The sequence below is a fragment of the Tinamus guttatus genome, unplaced genomic scaffold, assembly GCF_059628265.1.
Source record: "Tinamus guttatus ecotype Peru unplaced genomic scaffold, ASM5962826v1 Tinamus_guttatus_pri_ptg000456l, whole genome shotgun sequence".
Taxonomy (NCBI): Eukaryota; Metazoa; Chordata; class Aves; order Tinamiformes; family Tinamidae; genus Tinamus; species Tinamus guttatus.
Window position 1 is genome coordinate 114,507 of NW_028288990.1, and position 16,373 is coordinate 130,879.

At 44.2% G+C, this 16,373-nt stretch overlaps 1 protein-coding gene across 1 annotated transcript in view; it reads right to left on the reverse strand.

The window, feature by feature from the left end:
- Positions 1-6,702: 6,702 nt before the first annotated feature.
- The window catches only part of TOGARAM2 (TOG array regulator of axonemal microtubules 2), a 28,596-nt gene continuing 18,925 nt past the window's right edge, over positions 6,703-16,373 (reverse strand). The window contains exons 16-19 of the mRNA XM_088532115.1: positions 15,674-15,872; positions 14,303-14,519; positions 8,892-8,978; positions 6,703-6,959 (exon numbers count right to left, since the gene is read on the reverse strand). Of these exons, the coding sequence (XP_088388241.1) occupies positions 6,703-6,959; positions 8,892-8,978; positions 14,303-14,519; positions 15,674-15,872 (760 nt within the window). The remainder of the gene's footprint in view (positions 6,960-8,891; positions 8,979-14,302; positions 14,520-15,673; positions 15,873-16,373) is intronic.

The following is a 16,373-nucleotide window of genomic DNA, read 5'->3' on the forward strand; positions in this document are numbered from 1 at the left end:
ATATGAATCCCTGCTACTTTATTAAAATTTTCCTTCGAGCATAGATGAATTGATTATGCAGCAATTAAAGAGAAACTAAAAAATTCCAGTATTATAGACACTGTCCTTCATTTATTATTACTCCTATTGAACAACTAGGTCTTGAGAATATAAATGAACCAAAGCTGAATCCTAAGGATGCTAACAGATGCCTGCCTTTCCCCAAGCAGAAACTATAAAGCTTTGAACAAAGTTTTACAGACTTCTCACCAGAGATAGGTCTCAGCCTTGACACCTACCACAGAGCTAAAATCTAAACACACAAATTCACTAGCTGCACAGCTTTTAAATTCAAGACTAAGAAGTTCATCTAACAGAGCAATTTTCATCTTGCAGCCTTACTCCGTATTAAACCAGAGTATCAGTCTAATATCTAATATGCCGAAAATTAAAACCTGCCAGTTCAGTAAAACAAGCAAACAAAATAAAACTCAACTTTGGAAGCTTTTCTCTCACTACTTGGAAAAGTTGTTTAACACAACAATAATAATGACAGAGGGAAATAGGTGTTTTGGGATGTTATGAATATTCAGATTCTTATCAGTTCCTGGATGCCTTTGCAGATTCTTTCCTCTGTAGATTTTGGAGAAAATACATGCATATATACATACACGCATGAATCAGCATAACAGTCCTGGCATGCAAGTGGGTTTCCATGTCACAGTTTAACACCAGGAGCAGAAGTCAGCAGGGATATGCTTACTGCCACATCGTGATCTGTAGGTGAACAGCTAGGAACACCCAAGAATTCTGGCAGGGAGTGACTTTGAGCATTAGGCAATTTCATATCACAACAGTCCCCTTGCCAAATTAACAATTGCTGGTAACGGAGAATCTCTAAGATATAATGTAAAGAAATAATGTAGAAAATATCACAGACAATTATGAAAACAACAACAATATATTTTTCACATCAAAGAACTCATTACTAAGGAACTAGCCATTCTGAAAACAGACAAAAGCAAAAGAGCATGTATTGCACCTTCTGACCTCTGCTGTCCCTCCAGACAAGTCACCCATTTCTAGCCCCATAGCTCTCCCTTAAGAGTCAAATAGCTAGGCCGAGCTTTTCTGCAGAAGCACAGATGGTACTTTAACTAAATAGTGTGCTTTTTGAAAACCTTTAGAGCCATAAGGAGGGCTGAGTGGCACTGAAAAAAAAAATCAGTGAGGACTCAGGCATACCCAGCTCTCTGTGGTCTCAAGCCTTCTCTTCCTTCAAAATCTACATAAAACTGATCCAGGACCCGAACTACATCTAAACTCAGTCTTGCAAACCAAAGCTTACCAGCCTTCAGAGGCATCATCAGGAAGACATTGTATCATCCACACCTGGTCACTGGCATATTTGTAGAATAAGAAATGCTCCCACCTTGAAAGAGAACAGCTTCAAGGAAAAAGGTTTCTAACAGTGGGTGTACAGTAACAGAGTATTTTAGGGAAGTGGAGGTTGTTGTCTTTCTTGTTGTGTTTTTAATAGGCGGGTCATTTTCATAATTTTCTCCAAGAAAAGCCCTGAAGGGACAGATTCATTGTGCTCTCAGAGACCACCATATAGGTTCATAGGCTGAAACAGCTTTCATGTTTCCTGGAAGCATCCTACCCTGCCTGGGCTTTATGCAGAGACCAGAATTAGATCCATAACTGAGCAACTATATGTAGCCACATAAAAGAGATTTCTTCAGAAAGACTACCTCACAGATCACGCATGCGTTTTCTTCTATAACATCAGAAACTGGCAACCATGCGGACTCTGCTGTCAAAACGTTAGGGTTTTTGATGGGCTGTGAAGTAACAGAGTAACAGAATGGCTGAGGTTGGAGGGGACCCCTAGAGATCATCAAGTCCAACCCCCCTGCTCAAGCAGGGACCCCTAGAGCATGTGGCACAGGGTCACATCCAGGCAGGTTTGGAAGATCTTCAGAGAAGGAGGCTTCACAACCTCTCTGGGCAGCCTGTTCCAGGGCTCAGTCACCCTCATAGTAAAGAAGTTCTTCCTCATATAGAGAGTAAAGAAGTTCTTCCTCATATAGAGATTAAACTTACTATGTTTCAGCCTGCACGCATTACCCCTTGTTCTGTCACCAACCACCACAGGAAAGAGCCTGGCCCCATCCTCCCTATATTCACCCCTCAGGTACTTGAATATGTTGATCAAATCTCCTCTCAGCCTTCTCTTCTCCAGATTATAGAGGCCCAGCTTGCTTAGTCTCTCTTCATACAACAAATGCTCCAGTCCCTTAATCATCTTCATGGCCCTACGCTGGACCCTTTCTAGAAGCTCAATGCCCTTCTTGTGCTGGGGAGCACAGAACGGCACCCAATACTCCAGTTGCGGCCTCACCAGAGCTGAGCAGAGGGGCAGAATCATCTCCCTCCACCTGCTGACAACGCTCCTCCTGATACAGGCCAGGATCCCATTGGCCTTCTTGGCCACAAGGGCACATTGCCGACTCATGGTTAACCTGTCAACCAGGACTCCCAAATTCCTCTCTGGGGAGCTGCTTTCCAGCAGGTCAGCCCCTAATCTGTACCAGTGCCTGAGGTTGTTCCTCCCCAGGTGCAGGACTCTGCACTTGTCCTTGTTGAACATCATGAGGTTCCTCTCTGCTCACCTCTCCATTCTGTCTAGGTCTGCCTTGGGGAAAAACAATGGCAGCTTCAAATTAAAACCTAAGTAAAGTAAGGATGCAAATGACAATGAAATTGATTTTTTTTTTGGGGGGGGTGTTCATTTTTTTAATAAAAATGTAGGGTTGCCAATGCTCACGCAACTCCATTAACAGTCTCAGCCAAACCCAAAAGCGGTTGTTCCAGTCACAGAGGAGTTTGTTGCACTGGGAGCACCAGCCCATGTCAATAAACCCTTACATAGCTCTGGGCTGATCACTCAGCCTCTGGATATAAATAGATGTGAGAAACCCTCCTCACCTGTTGTTGGCCTCACAGTCAACTTTCCATCATCCAAACATGTTACAAATTACAATATTTGAGTGCTGTTCCAGATACATATAAAGCTGAGATAGACAGTATTAAGCCAGAAATTATTCAAGATCACAAATGTGCAAAGCCTTGGGATTCAGGCCAAGTTTTCTTTCTTCAGATCTACTGTGAACACAGAATATCTAGTTAGAAAACTTTATACTGTACAGAACCTTTCAGGTGCATGATGTCCCAGACACATAAACAAATGACACCCATCATAATGCTAAATAATGAAAAGCAGTAGATGACATAAGAAAGCGTTAGCAAAAGAAGTAGAGGAACGAGTGGCTGTGAGGCAAAGTTATGGCCATGCAAAATCATCAGCCTTTATGGAACTGCACAAACAAAGGCATTGGTCAAGCAACTATGGGAACAAGAGCAATCTCTAAATTAAAAAAAAAAAAAAGAGAGAGAGAGAGAGAGAAAGAAAAAAGCAAAAAGCTTCCTAATATGATATAATAATACAATACTACTACTACTACAATGGTCAAAGCATAAAGACCCTAATATTAGCACAGCTATATCTGTGTAAAAGCCATCTTATTAGCATAGCCAATTTCCCTTCTGCATGGAATTAGCTTAAAGCATTTGCACTGACAATGCATCACCACCACGAAGTTTTACACCTTAAAATATTACATACTCTGACAGTATAAACAGAGAAGAACAAGGGCGTAGATAAGTGTGTCTCTGGCAGAAGCACGTGCATGGATGGGTGCACAAAGGGGACCCAACTGAAGGGAGCAACAAACCCCCAAAACCTGCAACTTTTCAGTCCTGGACTCCAACGCGGGCAGAATTTTTACTTTCTGGTCTCAAAAGCAGTGGTGGCAAAACATGCTAATCAGCTGTGAAAGTACAGCCTTTGCTTGTCTGGGGCAATTAGCACAGAGCTCTGCAAGCTCCTTCATTGCTGCCAACTGTGCTCAGACATTGTATGGAGCTTTTAAGGACAGGGGCCGGGCTTGTTTGCCAAACACTCTTACTGTTTTTCAGCTAAAGATACCAAGGCAGAGTTACAGGTTTAAAGGTTTGGGTCAGCTCTAATTTTAGCCCGAGTAGTTTTCTCACCTCTGCTGATATCAAAGGCTCTATCACATATCAGGATTCAGTGCCAGCTGTTAGGGATTTGGTAGGGATTGACTCCCACGCTGACTCCCATCACAGGGTGGCTGAGGTTAGAAGGACTCCCTGCATCATGACTTAACAGCAGTGAAATAGCCACCTCAGTGCAGCCCTTCTCCCCCTCTCGAGGGGGATGGGCTTTCACAGCTGGTTCCCAAGCCCACACACAACCTCGGCACAGAACAAGTTCTACCAAAATCACCTTTTTTACTCTCTATGACCTATTCCCATCTGTGCAAAAACCATTTTCTTCAGATGGATTCATTGCATCTTCAAAGGGGCAGCATGGACATTATTTACAGCATGAGTCTTCAGCCTCAGCACCAGCACTCAGAAAGCATCCCCCTTTCTCATGCTCTGCTGTGCTCACACCCCACTTAGACAACTATAGGTCGCTTATGGCCACTAAATGCTTCTCTGGAGACACTCAGCACCCGCTCCACAGATCCACCCTCAGGAGTCCTCCACATCTCACCCAGGTGCTTCACTTTCCCTCCTTCTTCTACATGTACCTACTTCCCTTACTACCACTCAGTAATGTTCCTCTCCAATACTTGTGACTACTTATCTTTCTTAGGTTTTCCTCATTTCCTTACCCACCCTCTTTTGCTACCCTCTCCACTTGCCTTCTTTTCTTTACTTTTCCAACCCCCAGGGCCATCTCTTTGGCGGTGGCAGGGCACTGCTGTGGTGGGCGGGGGGTTACCTTTCCCCAAGGAGCTCAGGGCACCAGGGTCCAACTAGCACATTTGCTCAGCACAAGCACTCTGGATCACAGGTGAACAGCATCACCACACACATTCTTTAAGTCTGGGGGAAAAGAAAATGTCTGCTTGAGGAAATTATGAATTTCCCCCTCCCTGCCATCTATCCCCACATTTCTTACCTTCAGCAAGCAGGACAAGACAGTCTGTCACACCCAGCTTCTTTCTTGAGGGTCTGGCAGGATGCACTGCAGAGTCTACCAGTGTAGGAGATAATCTTACACTTGTTCCACTGCACTGACTTCTCCAGGGGATTAACAGCTATGCTGCACTTTAAAAGCAGTAATCAAATGAACTAAACTGCCCTCGCAAGTGTAGCTTTTATTTTTTTTTTTTTTTCTGGTGGGACTTCTGGAATAAAGTGCTAGTAGAAATAATTTAGAAAAAGACAATACTGAAAATTATTCCAGAGCTGGAAAAATGTCCAGCATTACTCTATTGCTTGTGTCTTCCATGAACCTTATAGCATCTTAATAGCTTGTTGCTCCCACCCAGGCAAGGACGTGGCAGGAGAGTTCACCTGAGCTGAATTAACCCCTGCCCCATTAGACTCTGGGATCTCCCTCCTCACTGAAGGCAGAGTCACTGTGTCAGCTGAATTTGATCCTCCTGTGGTAGCAGCCTCCCCCTCATGGGGAAACTGTCGCAGCTGGGAAGGAGAAAAAAAAAATACATCCAGGCAGAAAATAGGTACTGGCAGGCAACGCTTTATTTGCACCAACTACACGGAGCAACATACATGGAAGTAGCACTCCAGGCAAAGAGGAAACCAGTTACACAGGTTACTTTTAAACCTACTTTGCAAATGCTACAATTAAATACACAGAACCAGGTTCTGGGAGGCTGCTCTTGATGTGCATAAAAGCCTCTTCCCCCTCTGTGTTCCCAAGGGCTGCAGCCAGTCACGGAGGACACAAAACCCAAGACATTATTTAAGAGATGACCCCAAATGCAAGGATAATATCTGGCAAGTTGGAGCCCCATATTAAATGTAAAAAATAAATAGAGCAAAAAACCTAAGAGCCTGAAACCCTTGGACTGGGCAGATCTCCTGGCCTCCCAGCTTTGTATAAGGACCTGTGTCTGCCAAGAGCCCGTGCTTTTCCTCCTGGATCTACCTGTGTGGGTCCAGCGCACCTCATAGCTTTGATTCCCACTCCTTCTCACCCATGTGCATTGCTGGGTCCCTGCCTGCCCCTCCTCCTGAATCTTGATTGCAGAAGATTTTTTGGTCCACACATAAAGCAAACTGCTCGCTTTTCCCAGGACAGAAATAAAAACATTGTGAAAATATATATATTAAAAAATGACGCCTTGGCCCGTGGTCACCTTCTCCCTGGCACCCATGAGACACCCCACAGGAACCTTGCAGAGGCGCCTGGGACCGTGGGGCAGATGGAGCAAGTGGTGATTCCCCACTGACCCCACTTCACATCGTGGGTGGGCAGGAACCCACAGCGTCTCCACCACTCTGCTCCCAGGCGAGGCCAGCTCATCCTGCAAACCCAGTGCTCCTAGGGCCCTGCTCCCACTCCCTCAGTATATACATGTATACAACATATGCCCTTCTCTTATTCCTTAAATACATATATAAATATATTATCTTCTTTTTTATTATTATTTTAGTTACAAATGGCATTAACACACAACTTTTCCTCTCTGTGCCTATGCAAACTTTTTGTGGACATTGAGCTCAAGAATTAAAACGTTTGAAAAATATGTGTTCTTTTTTTTAAAGCCTACTTCCAGATACGCTATGTACAGGCAAAGCCGTGGTGCGGAGCCCCCTTCAGCGGCGCTGCGGCTCCAGGAGGTCGCGCAGGCTCCTGGCCACGTGTGGGGGCTGGCCGGCAGCGCGCGCAGCCAGGCTGGCGCCCATCTCGGCGTGCAGGCTGCTGGCCAGGCGGGCCGCGGCGCTGCGCACGTTGCCGCCACGGCCTGGCAGTGACCCATTGCCCATGGTGCTGCCCAGCAGGTGCCACAGGACAGGCAGGACGTAGCGCTCCACCACCGGTCGCCTCCGCCGTGACACGGACGCCACGAGCACTGTGGGCCAGAGACACAGGCCTCTTAGGAACCTTCGGGGGACAAGCACCTGCCTTCAGGGCCTGCAAGGGGTTCCCGGCTCTGTAACACTTATGCTCCACCAGACACAATGACCAACCACCGCCCGGGACCTTGATTCCCTCATCTCAGAGGCTTCGTATCCACCAAGGCAGAACCACTCAAACTACCCATGTGTGCCTTGCACACCGCCTTGTCACCCACATCTGTATGCAAAATGATAAATAACGGCAAATCTCTCTACCTCCATGGGGGCAAGATCTCAGCTAGCCTCAGAAAGTTTTGGAAATGGAGCTTAAGAACTTAAATAAAAAGAGCAATTGCGTTTTTGTGACCTTTGAGGAAAAAAATGCCACAAGTCTAATCTGCCAGCTCCCATTGCTTGGCAGCACATAGTAAATGGCAATATCATACCACATTTCAAGACTCCGGCCCACAAAAGATGTGTGATACTTGACAGTATTATTGGATATGCCAGTGAATAAATGATATCTTTGGCACAACGGTCTAATTTGAGATTTTTCTTGTACTTGTGATCTGCTCTCAGACCCTGTTCTGAACCAAACAGGTAACTATATTAAATACAAACAAAAATTTACTACCAGCTGGTCCCTTGTATGGTAGTTTTTGCTGAAAGATCAAGATCTGAAATGGTCTGGAGACCAAGGCCTATTTTGTGTTTGGTGAAAGTGCTAGGCAGCAAGCATATATATTATTCCGCAGTGGAAGGACCTTCATCTTCTCTACCCTGTTAATCTAGCATCAGTCACCAACATTTAATAGCTGCTGGAAGCACATAAAACAAGGCAGCAAAGGGTTATGGTCCTTATTTTAAAATGGGAGTTGATTTGAGTTTTAATGCTATTAAACGCTGGTCTCTATGGAGTTTGAAGGGAAAAGAGCTGTCTGTACCCACTAAATCCCAGAGAGAACATCAGCTCTGTCTAAACTAGTCCCAATTTATGTTCAACTGCTTTACTGGGGAGAAAAAAGAAAAAAAAAGATTAAAATAACTGTAGAATTAAATTCCACATTCATGCAGATTTACTTCATTCAAATTATCTTTAAAGGCCTTTTTATGTTCACCATGGCTAAACACACCCTTTTGAGATGCATAATGAAGAAGCAAACTGTATTAAACCCTGGATTAAGAGATGCTGGCATAATTAGCAGTGAATTTAGACCTAATTAAAGTAAGGCTATAAATAGTCCTTAGTCTATATTGAGATTATCATTTTTCCATTTCTTGGCTGTTGCTGTACATAATAAGCTACTATTATAAATCAATTATCAGCTGTATTTTTAGTGTGCAGAACAGCACTGAAATAGAAGTAGACTGTGTTTGCACATCCTGAAATAATCAGAGTGCAACATCTTATCTGCAGGAGCGGCAGGAAGCCTGAATGGCCAGAACTGGACTCTCTATTTCTGCCCCTCTCTCCCCAAATCCTGCCTTGCCCACTCTCCCTGCCTCTTGTGCCTGTGCACAGTTCTTGCCCATGCTGCAACCATGCTTCAAAAGCTTCCAACAAGAAAACAAGATTTCTCCTCCAGGAATAATCACTGACTCCTGGAAATACCACTGGTCATAAATTTTTATATGGGATGGACATTTGCTTTAGAAAAGAGAACTCATAGAGACCTCCTTGACCTTCACTGTCCACATGGAGAGAGGCAGTGAGGGTATTTTTAGAGTCTCTTTCCCAAGCAGTCTCACCGGCAACTCAACACTGGCAGAGGCTACTAAGCCACTGTGGAGGTGCATTTTGAAGGGATTGCACCAGCCACAGGGCAGGGACAAGCCCTGGACTGTCTGCAGCTCAGTGAGCTCTGCACTAGGTTTTCTCAAAACATCTGCCATTTCCCAAGAGTCTTTTTGATTTAAAAGCCCAGAGGAGGTGAAGCAGGAGATACCTGACAGACGGTCGGTGACATCCTGCATGGCTCGGCCACTGAGGAAACGCACTCGGTTGGCAAGTGCTTGCAGCAGCAATACATTATCTGAAAGAGAAGATTTATTTCTACTCATCCTCCCAAGGATATAAGCCGACAAAAGGGTGGGGGGAATTACATTTTGTAAAATAGAGCGTATTTCAGCCAACTTCAGAGTTCTCACATTCTTTCTTTCTTTAAAGCTTACCTGGGAGACTAAATTCAAAAGTAAAACTTCACATTTCACAGCTGTAAACATAAAATTAATCACAGCACAAAGAGCTATGCTACATATTTCACACTTAGATCCTCAAAATTTAAATCGTTTTTAAGTATTGCATAGGATTTCCATGCCAGAGCTTTGCAGAGGTGAATTTCCCCACCTTTAAGAGAGAGGTGAGACTGCTCAAAAGTCCACACATATTTTACAGATTTAATACCAGTTTTTCCTTAAGTTTCCTGCTGAGTTCTGTGGAATATATTCACAGATCTTATTAGGGAGACTTACCTGCTAAGCGCCAGCATCACTGGTTCTCCAAGGCACTTCCAATGTCACTGAAGTCAAATCTCACAGAGATGTGAAAGTAACTGGCTTCCCAATGCTGGATGGTCATATATGTTTGAAGCTTTTCCTGTGCTGCCTGCTGTTGACTTGCAGTCTTGCTACAGTTTATGTAAGCTGTTGCCCAGACCCGCCAGCTGCACTCCCATCTCATCCTTTTGATAAGGCACGTGTGGCTTTTCAGAGAGGCCGGAATGCGGGTGGGCTGCGCTGGGATACTCTGCGGTGTCACCAGAAGCGGTGCTGATAAAGCGGGCAACCTACTGCTGCCCTATGAATCACTGCAGAGCCAAATCCCAAAGTGGTTTTAAGCAGAGCTGTGCTGCTAAGTGCTGCTTTTTGTGTGAGATATACAAAGGAAGTCCCTAACGGTTATTTCACCAGCATGCAGTAAAGAATTGATCCCGCTATCCTAATTAAGTTTCTGCTTTGGTAATTACAGTCTTCTCCTTCACCTTTTCAGATAGATACTTCCCTTTTTGCCTCTCACTCTTGCGATACTGACAGATGCTATGACACATTTGCTGTTTCCCCCTGGAAGTTATCTTACAGATGCTACTTGGAGAAAATTGCTCCAAAATCTGGAACTGCTGTAGCAGCATAAAACGTTGATTAATTATTAATAACTGTATCTACATAAATTTGCCTGGGACTTTTTAACATTTTTTTTAAAGGAAGCTAACAAATCTAATGAATTTACCCAACTATTACTTCTGCTGCCTAGAGATATCAAGGGATAGACAGAGTAGCTTTAAACTCCTGCCAGAGAACAGGCAGCAGAGCTTTACTTCTCTGCACAGCATATTGGATGGACCTACTGGCTACAGAACAAGCAGGTCAGCTCCTCTGCATTCTCATCCCATTTCCACCAGTTCAGTGACAGTTTAAGGTCCAAGACGGATGTCAGAGGAGAGCAGGTGCCATGTCCTGGTCCCATTGCAATGAGACTCGATTTGTAGCTCCATCCAATGTGAAGCACATTCCCCCATTCACAGATATCAAATTGCCGTGAATTGCATAGGTACCAGTGCCCTGTGTGGCTTCCAGCAAGAATCTGGGGACCTCCAGCCCAGGGTTAGGGTTAGGCTAAATAAACAATTCAGATGCTGTTTAGAAGCAGTTCTGCTTGTCTGTGGATGGAATTTGGGTCTCAGGAATGATAATTTTACATAGGATGATCAAACAATTTTATAATCAGCCTGCAGTGCTGCACGGATCATTAAAGGGGTCAGGGAAAGGAAATCTCACCTAAAATTGAGAATTTGAGGTCTGTCAATACTTATTGTCTCAGAGCAACCTCTGCTCTTAACTGTGAGATGCACAGAGCAGCAATGGGGCGAGACACGACGCTCACGCAGTTTCTCCAAGCTTGGAGCACTGCACCATCTTGCCACATGATTTTAAACAGGCAATTTCAAAGCATGGGGAAAGACTGGGGGGCATGCATTTTGCCAGTACAGCCTTTCACCCCACATTAAAGCCCTAGATCTTGATTTTCAAAATATCTGTGATTCTTGTAATTTTTGCAAATGTCTACAAAAATGAGAGATATGGAAAAAAAAAATCAAACTTACTAGCTCGAACCTGTCTCCAAGTGAAGCCTATGTGAAGAAGGTGGATGTGCCTTGCTCCTGTTCTGACATCTGCCAACTTGGAAGATTTATGGTGATTCCTCAGTTCAGCAATGGGGAAGGAGAGGTGGCAGAAGCTCCAGATGACAGCATCCGAGACTGACACAAACCCCCTAAGGAAGGTGGTTGCCACATCCTGTTAGCAGGATGTGGCTGCTCTTCCCCAACAAGGAGTCACAGAAAATGGGTCAATGCCAAATGTGGGAGAGGTCCCACACAGGTCTCACACTTCACAGGCAGGAACAAAACCACACTTGGGACAGAGAAAGCCAAAAGGTCAGCAAATTCATTGGGTCTGCAAAGAAACTGGTGTGGAGAGAGCTAATAACTCCACTTTAAGATCTGCCTCTTCAACACTAAATATTTCAGACATACTCACCCAGTGCTGCGTTTTCACAGATGACATAAATCTGTGTGTCAAGGGAATTTACAGCAGGCCTTGGCTATGTAGTTATTGGCTATAGCAATCTCGCCCCATGCAGAACAACATTTGGAACAAGCCATCATTTACAGCTAGATTTATACATGTTTGTTCTAAAGAAATGAACTTGGCAAATCACAAATTTCCATTAAAAAAAAAAACAAAAACAACAAAAAAAAACAAAGCAGGAAGGTGGAAAGCAGACAAGACAGTTAACACTCATAATACAGAGCCTTCTAGGAAGCTGTTCTGCAGGAGCTCTAATGAGCCAGCTTCCCCTCACAGCAACATCAAAGCAACTCACTTGGGAAGTCAAATTAGGCCTAAACGACCTCCAAAAATCCCTTTGTCCCTGAACTCTATCAAAGCTATACACCAGGATTTATTGCTCAGCTCCTTCTGTGCCAAAGCAGATGAGCAGCACAGAGCCAAAGGCTCCTGGCACCTGGAGGAAATAGAGGTGCAGATGCAAGCTAGCCTAGAACATGGTGCATAAGGACGGCACCATCACAGCCACTGGCCACCCGACTCACCCATCATGTGCAATTGGGATTTGGGACCTTTGGTCTTTTGAGTATAAAGAACATGGGTGACCTGCAAACCTGGCACCAACCAAGAACTCCAGAACTTCGTGTGGAACCTGCTCCTCTACAGTACCTTTATTCTAATTAGGGAAAAAAAAAAATTCACTTTCATTGATAGCACCCCCTGTGCAAAACTGAATTCCTCGCACACACAAATGTCCCCATGTTGGGTCCCATCTCACATTTCAACAGGATACTTCTGAGCTGCAGTGAATACCTAGCGGAATGCCCTGGAGCCTGAAAACCTGCTCATGGCTACAGCAATGACAGTGGTAGCACAAGTATTGTGAGTTTGATCCATCTTGATCCATACCAGAAGAACACAAGGGAAATTTGGGCCTGCATTCCCCACCTAACTTTAAACGCTTAACAGGTTGTTCACTAACAGCCACTGCAGTCAGCAGGAAGATGTAAAGACGTCTAGCAGGCAATTGAGAGCAGGCTCGGTCTCCCTCCTTAAGGGATATATTTGCAAAAAGGAAAACCAGGCAATATCAACACCTCTCCATTAACTCCAGCGAATGCCAGCTCCCCAAAAATCAAATGTGTAAGATTAACCTGTGAGTCACAGAGAGCAAAGCTCACTATAGGTTTGGTGCTGGTTTTGAACTGCCTGTCCTTCTGGAATGAGACCTGTCAAGCCCTTCCCAACCTTGAGACACCCAGACTTCTGTCCTTGCGTGCACTTCTGTGAATGAATCATTATCAACCACACGACTGAGCTGACAGAAAAAAAGATCTGTTAGTGTAATCCCACTGTAATTTATTCCTAGCCTTTATTTTTTCTTGAATGCCACCCTCATATATAGATGCTCCCAAATTAGGCAAACCCAGACTTGTGGTAGGTGAGAACATGGCAACTTCATGTCAGGACAGTATATTCATGTGCTTATAAAGAAATACATACCACTAGCATGTGTACAATCGCTTTCAAGAGCAGATCACAGAGAATGGTTCCAAACACAATGACCAAAGAGGAAATGTTAAAAGGTGATTTGATTAACTTTAAAAACATCATTTTATGCCTTTGTAGTATCATCCATTGAGGAACTCCCCACTGTATTAGCTAATCCACGGCATGCAAGCACATAGCTTGCAGACGGTGCGAGAGATGGACTGGTGGTACCTGCCATAAGACAGATGCTTCCCAGAGGAAAAAGGCTGAGGATCACCAAGAGATCCAGACCACTCTTCCAGACTGCAAAGGATCTGCTACACATCCTGTAGCAGGCCAGGTGGTCCAGGACACAGCACCTGGGCCTCACCTCCTCCCTTCTGCAGTTACATTTTTAACATCACTGGGTGCACTTGCGACTCCACATTTGAGTGGATTTGATTAGGCTGGCTCCTTACCCTTATCCAGCAGGGAAGCCAACACACATAGAGAGCTCAAGGCTGATCATACAGTGAGTGTTTCATCCTTCATCTGATCTTTGTTGTGATCTCTCACAGCACAGCATCATGTTATATTCAAAGATACAATTTCCAAATCAGTCCTCAAAAAGACATTGTTACCCAGGCTCTGTAGTGCCTGGGTAGCTGGACTACCTAGGCTCCAGAATGAGTAACTGAGATCAGAAGTTTTCATACCAGGGTCAGCAAGGGTCGAACTCTTCTGCTTTGGGGGCTGCTGTCATTCCCAGACCGGCGAACATGGCCCAGCAAGAGCAAAGAACCTCTACTGTTGCTTCATGGAGAAAGCATGATCCTTTCACCTTCTTTTAGTGAATATAAACTTAAGGAAATGTGCATGTTACAAATCCCATTCAATTAAAAAAAAAAAAAAAAAAAAAAAAGACTTAAAATGATTTTAAAAAAAAGAGCAAGGCAATATACGCGGTTTCCTATGAGGAAGAGGGGAAAACAGCTATGACAGATGTTAGCCACTTCCTTCACGCTCTTCTGGCAGGAGCTTAGTATAATCCTTATCATATCCCCTCTAGTGAATTAATGATCAGACATATGACCCTGGCGATAAGCAGTATCCATTTAGCCACACATTACAACACGATACAACAGATGGGGACAGAAAGACTTCAGAAAGGGCTTAAAAAACATCTTCAAGGAGCTGGATTTCTTAGAGAAAAAAAAAAAAAAAAGACTTAAACAGACCAAGCGTTAATTAGATTCCCATAGAGGAACTGCAATTAGGGAAAGTCAATGCCACAGGGTACCCAGGCAGACGCCAGCCTTACCCAGGTGCGCAATGGAGGCATCCAGCACCTTCCCAGCCGCTGCATAAATCCCTGCGTTTTTGGAGTTCAGGTTGTCAGTGACTGCTGCTACCACAGGGACCAGCACTGGGTGCAAGCCCTGCCCAAGGAGGGGCATCATGGCAGCAAGGGACTCAAGCGCTTGCTGGTTCACTTTCTTGTTGGAATCCTGAAGTCTCAGGACAAAAACATCAAAAATCTGTTAAGAAAACAAATTATATGAGAGCCAGATTACAATAGCTTTGTTTGAGAAGAGATGTGGAAACAGAAGATTCCTGCAATGTAAAAGATGAGCATAATCCTTTCCGACAGGTCAGTCCTTATTAGTGCGATCTTACTGTTTTTCCATGGGCTACTCACAATAGCAGTTGCCCAGCATCACATAGTTTTTAAGCTTTTCTTATTTTATTAGGGGGTTATCCTGGGCACAGTTCATATGCGGGTTCATTTACCTATAAAAATGACTCCATCTTAATAATGCAAAAAATCTTTTGGCATAAAGGTATGAATACAGTTATTCAAGAGTCCCATTTTTTTCACAAGGTTGTCTCAAGATCTTAGGGTAGTTTTGATTTTGCTGAGACTGGATGAAATCCAAGTTTCATTTTATCTGTCTGCCCCAGAACCTAGGGTTGGTGAAGTGCACGACTCTGATGAATTCTTATCTTTCTAGATAACAGTTAGACAAGCTTAACATGCTGTGCCAGTTCTCATTTGAGCAGCTTCAGTCTTACAACAGCCATGTTCTTGGGCAACATTTTATGGAAAAGGGGGAGGAAAAAAAAAAAAAAAAAAGGTAGCTGTTTGGAGGAGGAGGTGGAAGAGGAGAAAATCCTTCCCCTAGCAGTTCGCCTTCTTCCAAAGGGCAGAACTGAGTCCAATAAGAGTGACAGTAGTCTTTCCCAAGTAGGAAAGGGATAAGGAATAGCCTGAATTGCAACTTCACAATACAAGATAAAGTTTTCACGAGCATCCTGTGTTAGGAGTTATTAACTCAGCTTGATGCTCCTCCATCCCAACCCACCCTACTCTTCTAGAAAGCAACTGTTAGCATTGGGTGAATGCATTTCCCTTGTTTTCACTTAATTAAGTGTAGGGGAGAGCAGGGGCCTACAGCAACAGAAAACTAAAACATCATACCATGCTCAGTACTAATAGACGCCTGCCAGAAAAATACATCCAGACTAGAATTACTTGCATTAAAGCCTGGAGTTGAATTAAAATATTTTTGCTAAGAAAGGACAGCCACTCCCAAATGACTGGCATGCAGTGTAAAGACAGATGCAGTTAAGCTGGCTGGGATGGTTTGGGAAGAAAACAAAGCGAAAAGGAGGATGGAGGTGCCCTAGATACCTGAACAATGTTTGCCAAGATGAGCTGGGGGTTGTTTTTGCAGTAATCTGAGAGGAGTGCAACACCCTCCATTCTTGTCTGAAACTCCTTGGCTGTCAAGAGCTGGTTAAGCTCCTTGAGCTGCTCAATCTCTTCCACTGTGCGAAGCGACGTACGTCGGACTGTCTGACGGGGTAAGACAAGGATGTCAGAGCTGGACCTTGAATTGGAAGATAAAAACAAGGTAAGACCTCCTGGTGATAACATCTTCAGCTAACTGTGAGAAAAGCATCTCAAGGAGACTTCCTAATGATGTGATTTCAGCTAGATCCTCATCTGAAAAGTGACTTTGATCTCACAGCAATCATTACAGGAGGCAACCTCCAAGTAGCATTATCGTTACTGCTCACTTGGGAAAACTGACACTGAGGATGGGATTTATCTCACTCATCTTCAGATGTCTTCCAGGTGCTCACCTAGCATCTCTATGTGAAGCAAATAGAAACTGCTTCGAAGTTTAAATGTCTCAAGGGATCTTAAGGGAGGTGCCTATTTTATAAGGAAATAGAGTGCCTTGGAGCAGTGCCTCTGTCACGGGCAATGGAAATGTGGATAAACAGCTCAGATGCACCAGAATACATGAATCCCACCCAATCCAAAGAGATTAAGGGGAAGGGATTCAGAGGATGAGTAATGGAGATGCAAACAAGTCAGGCATCCC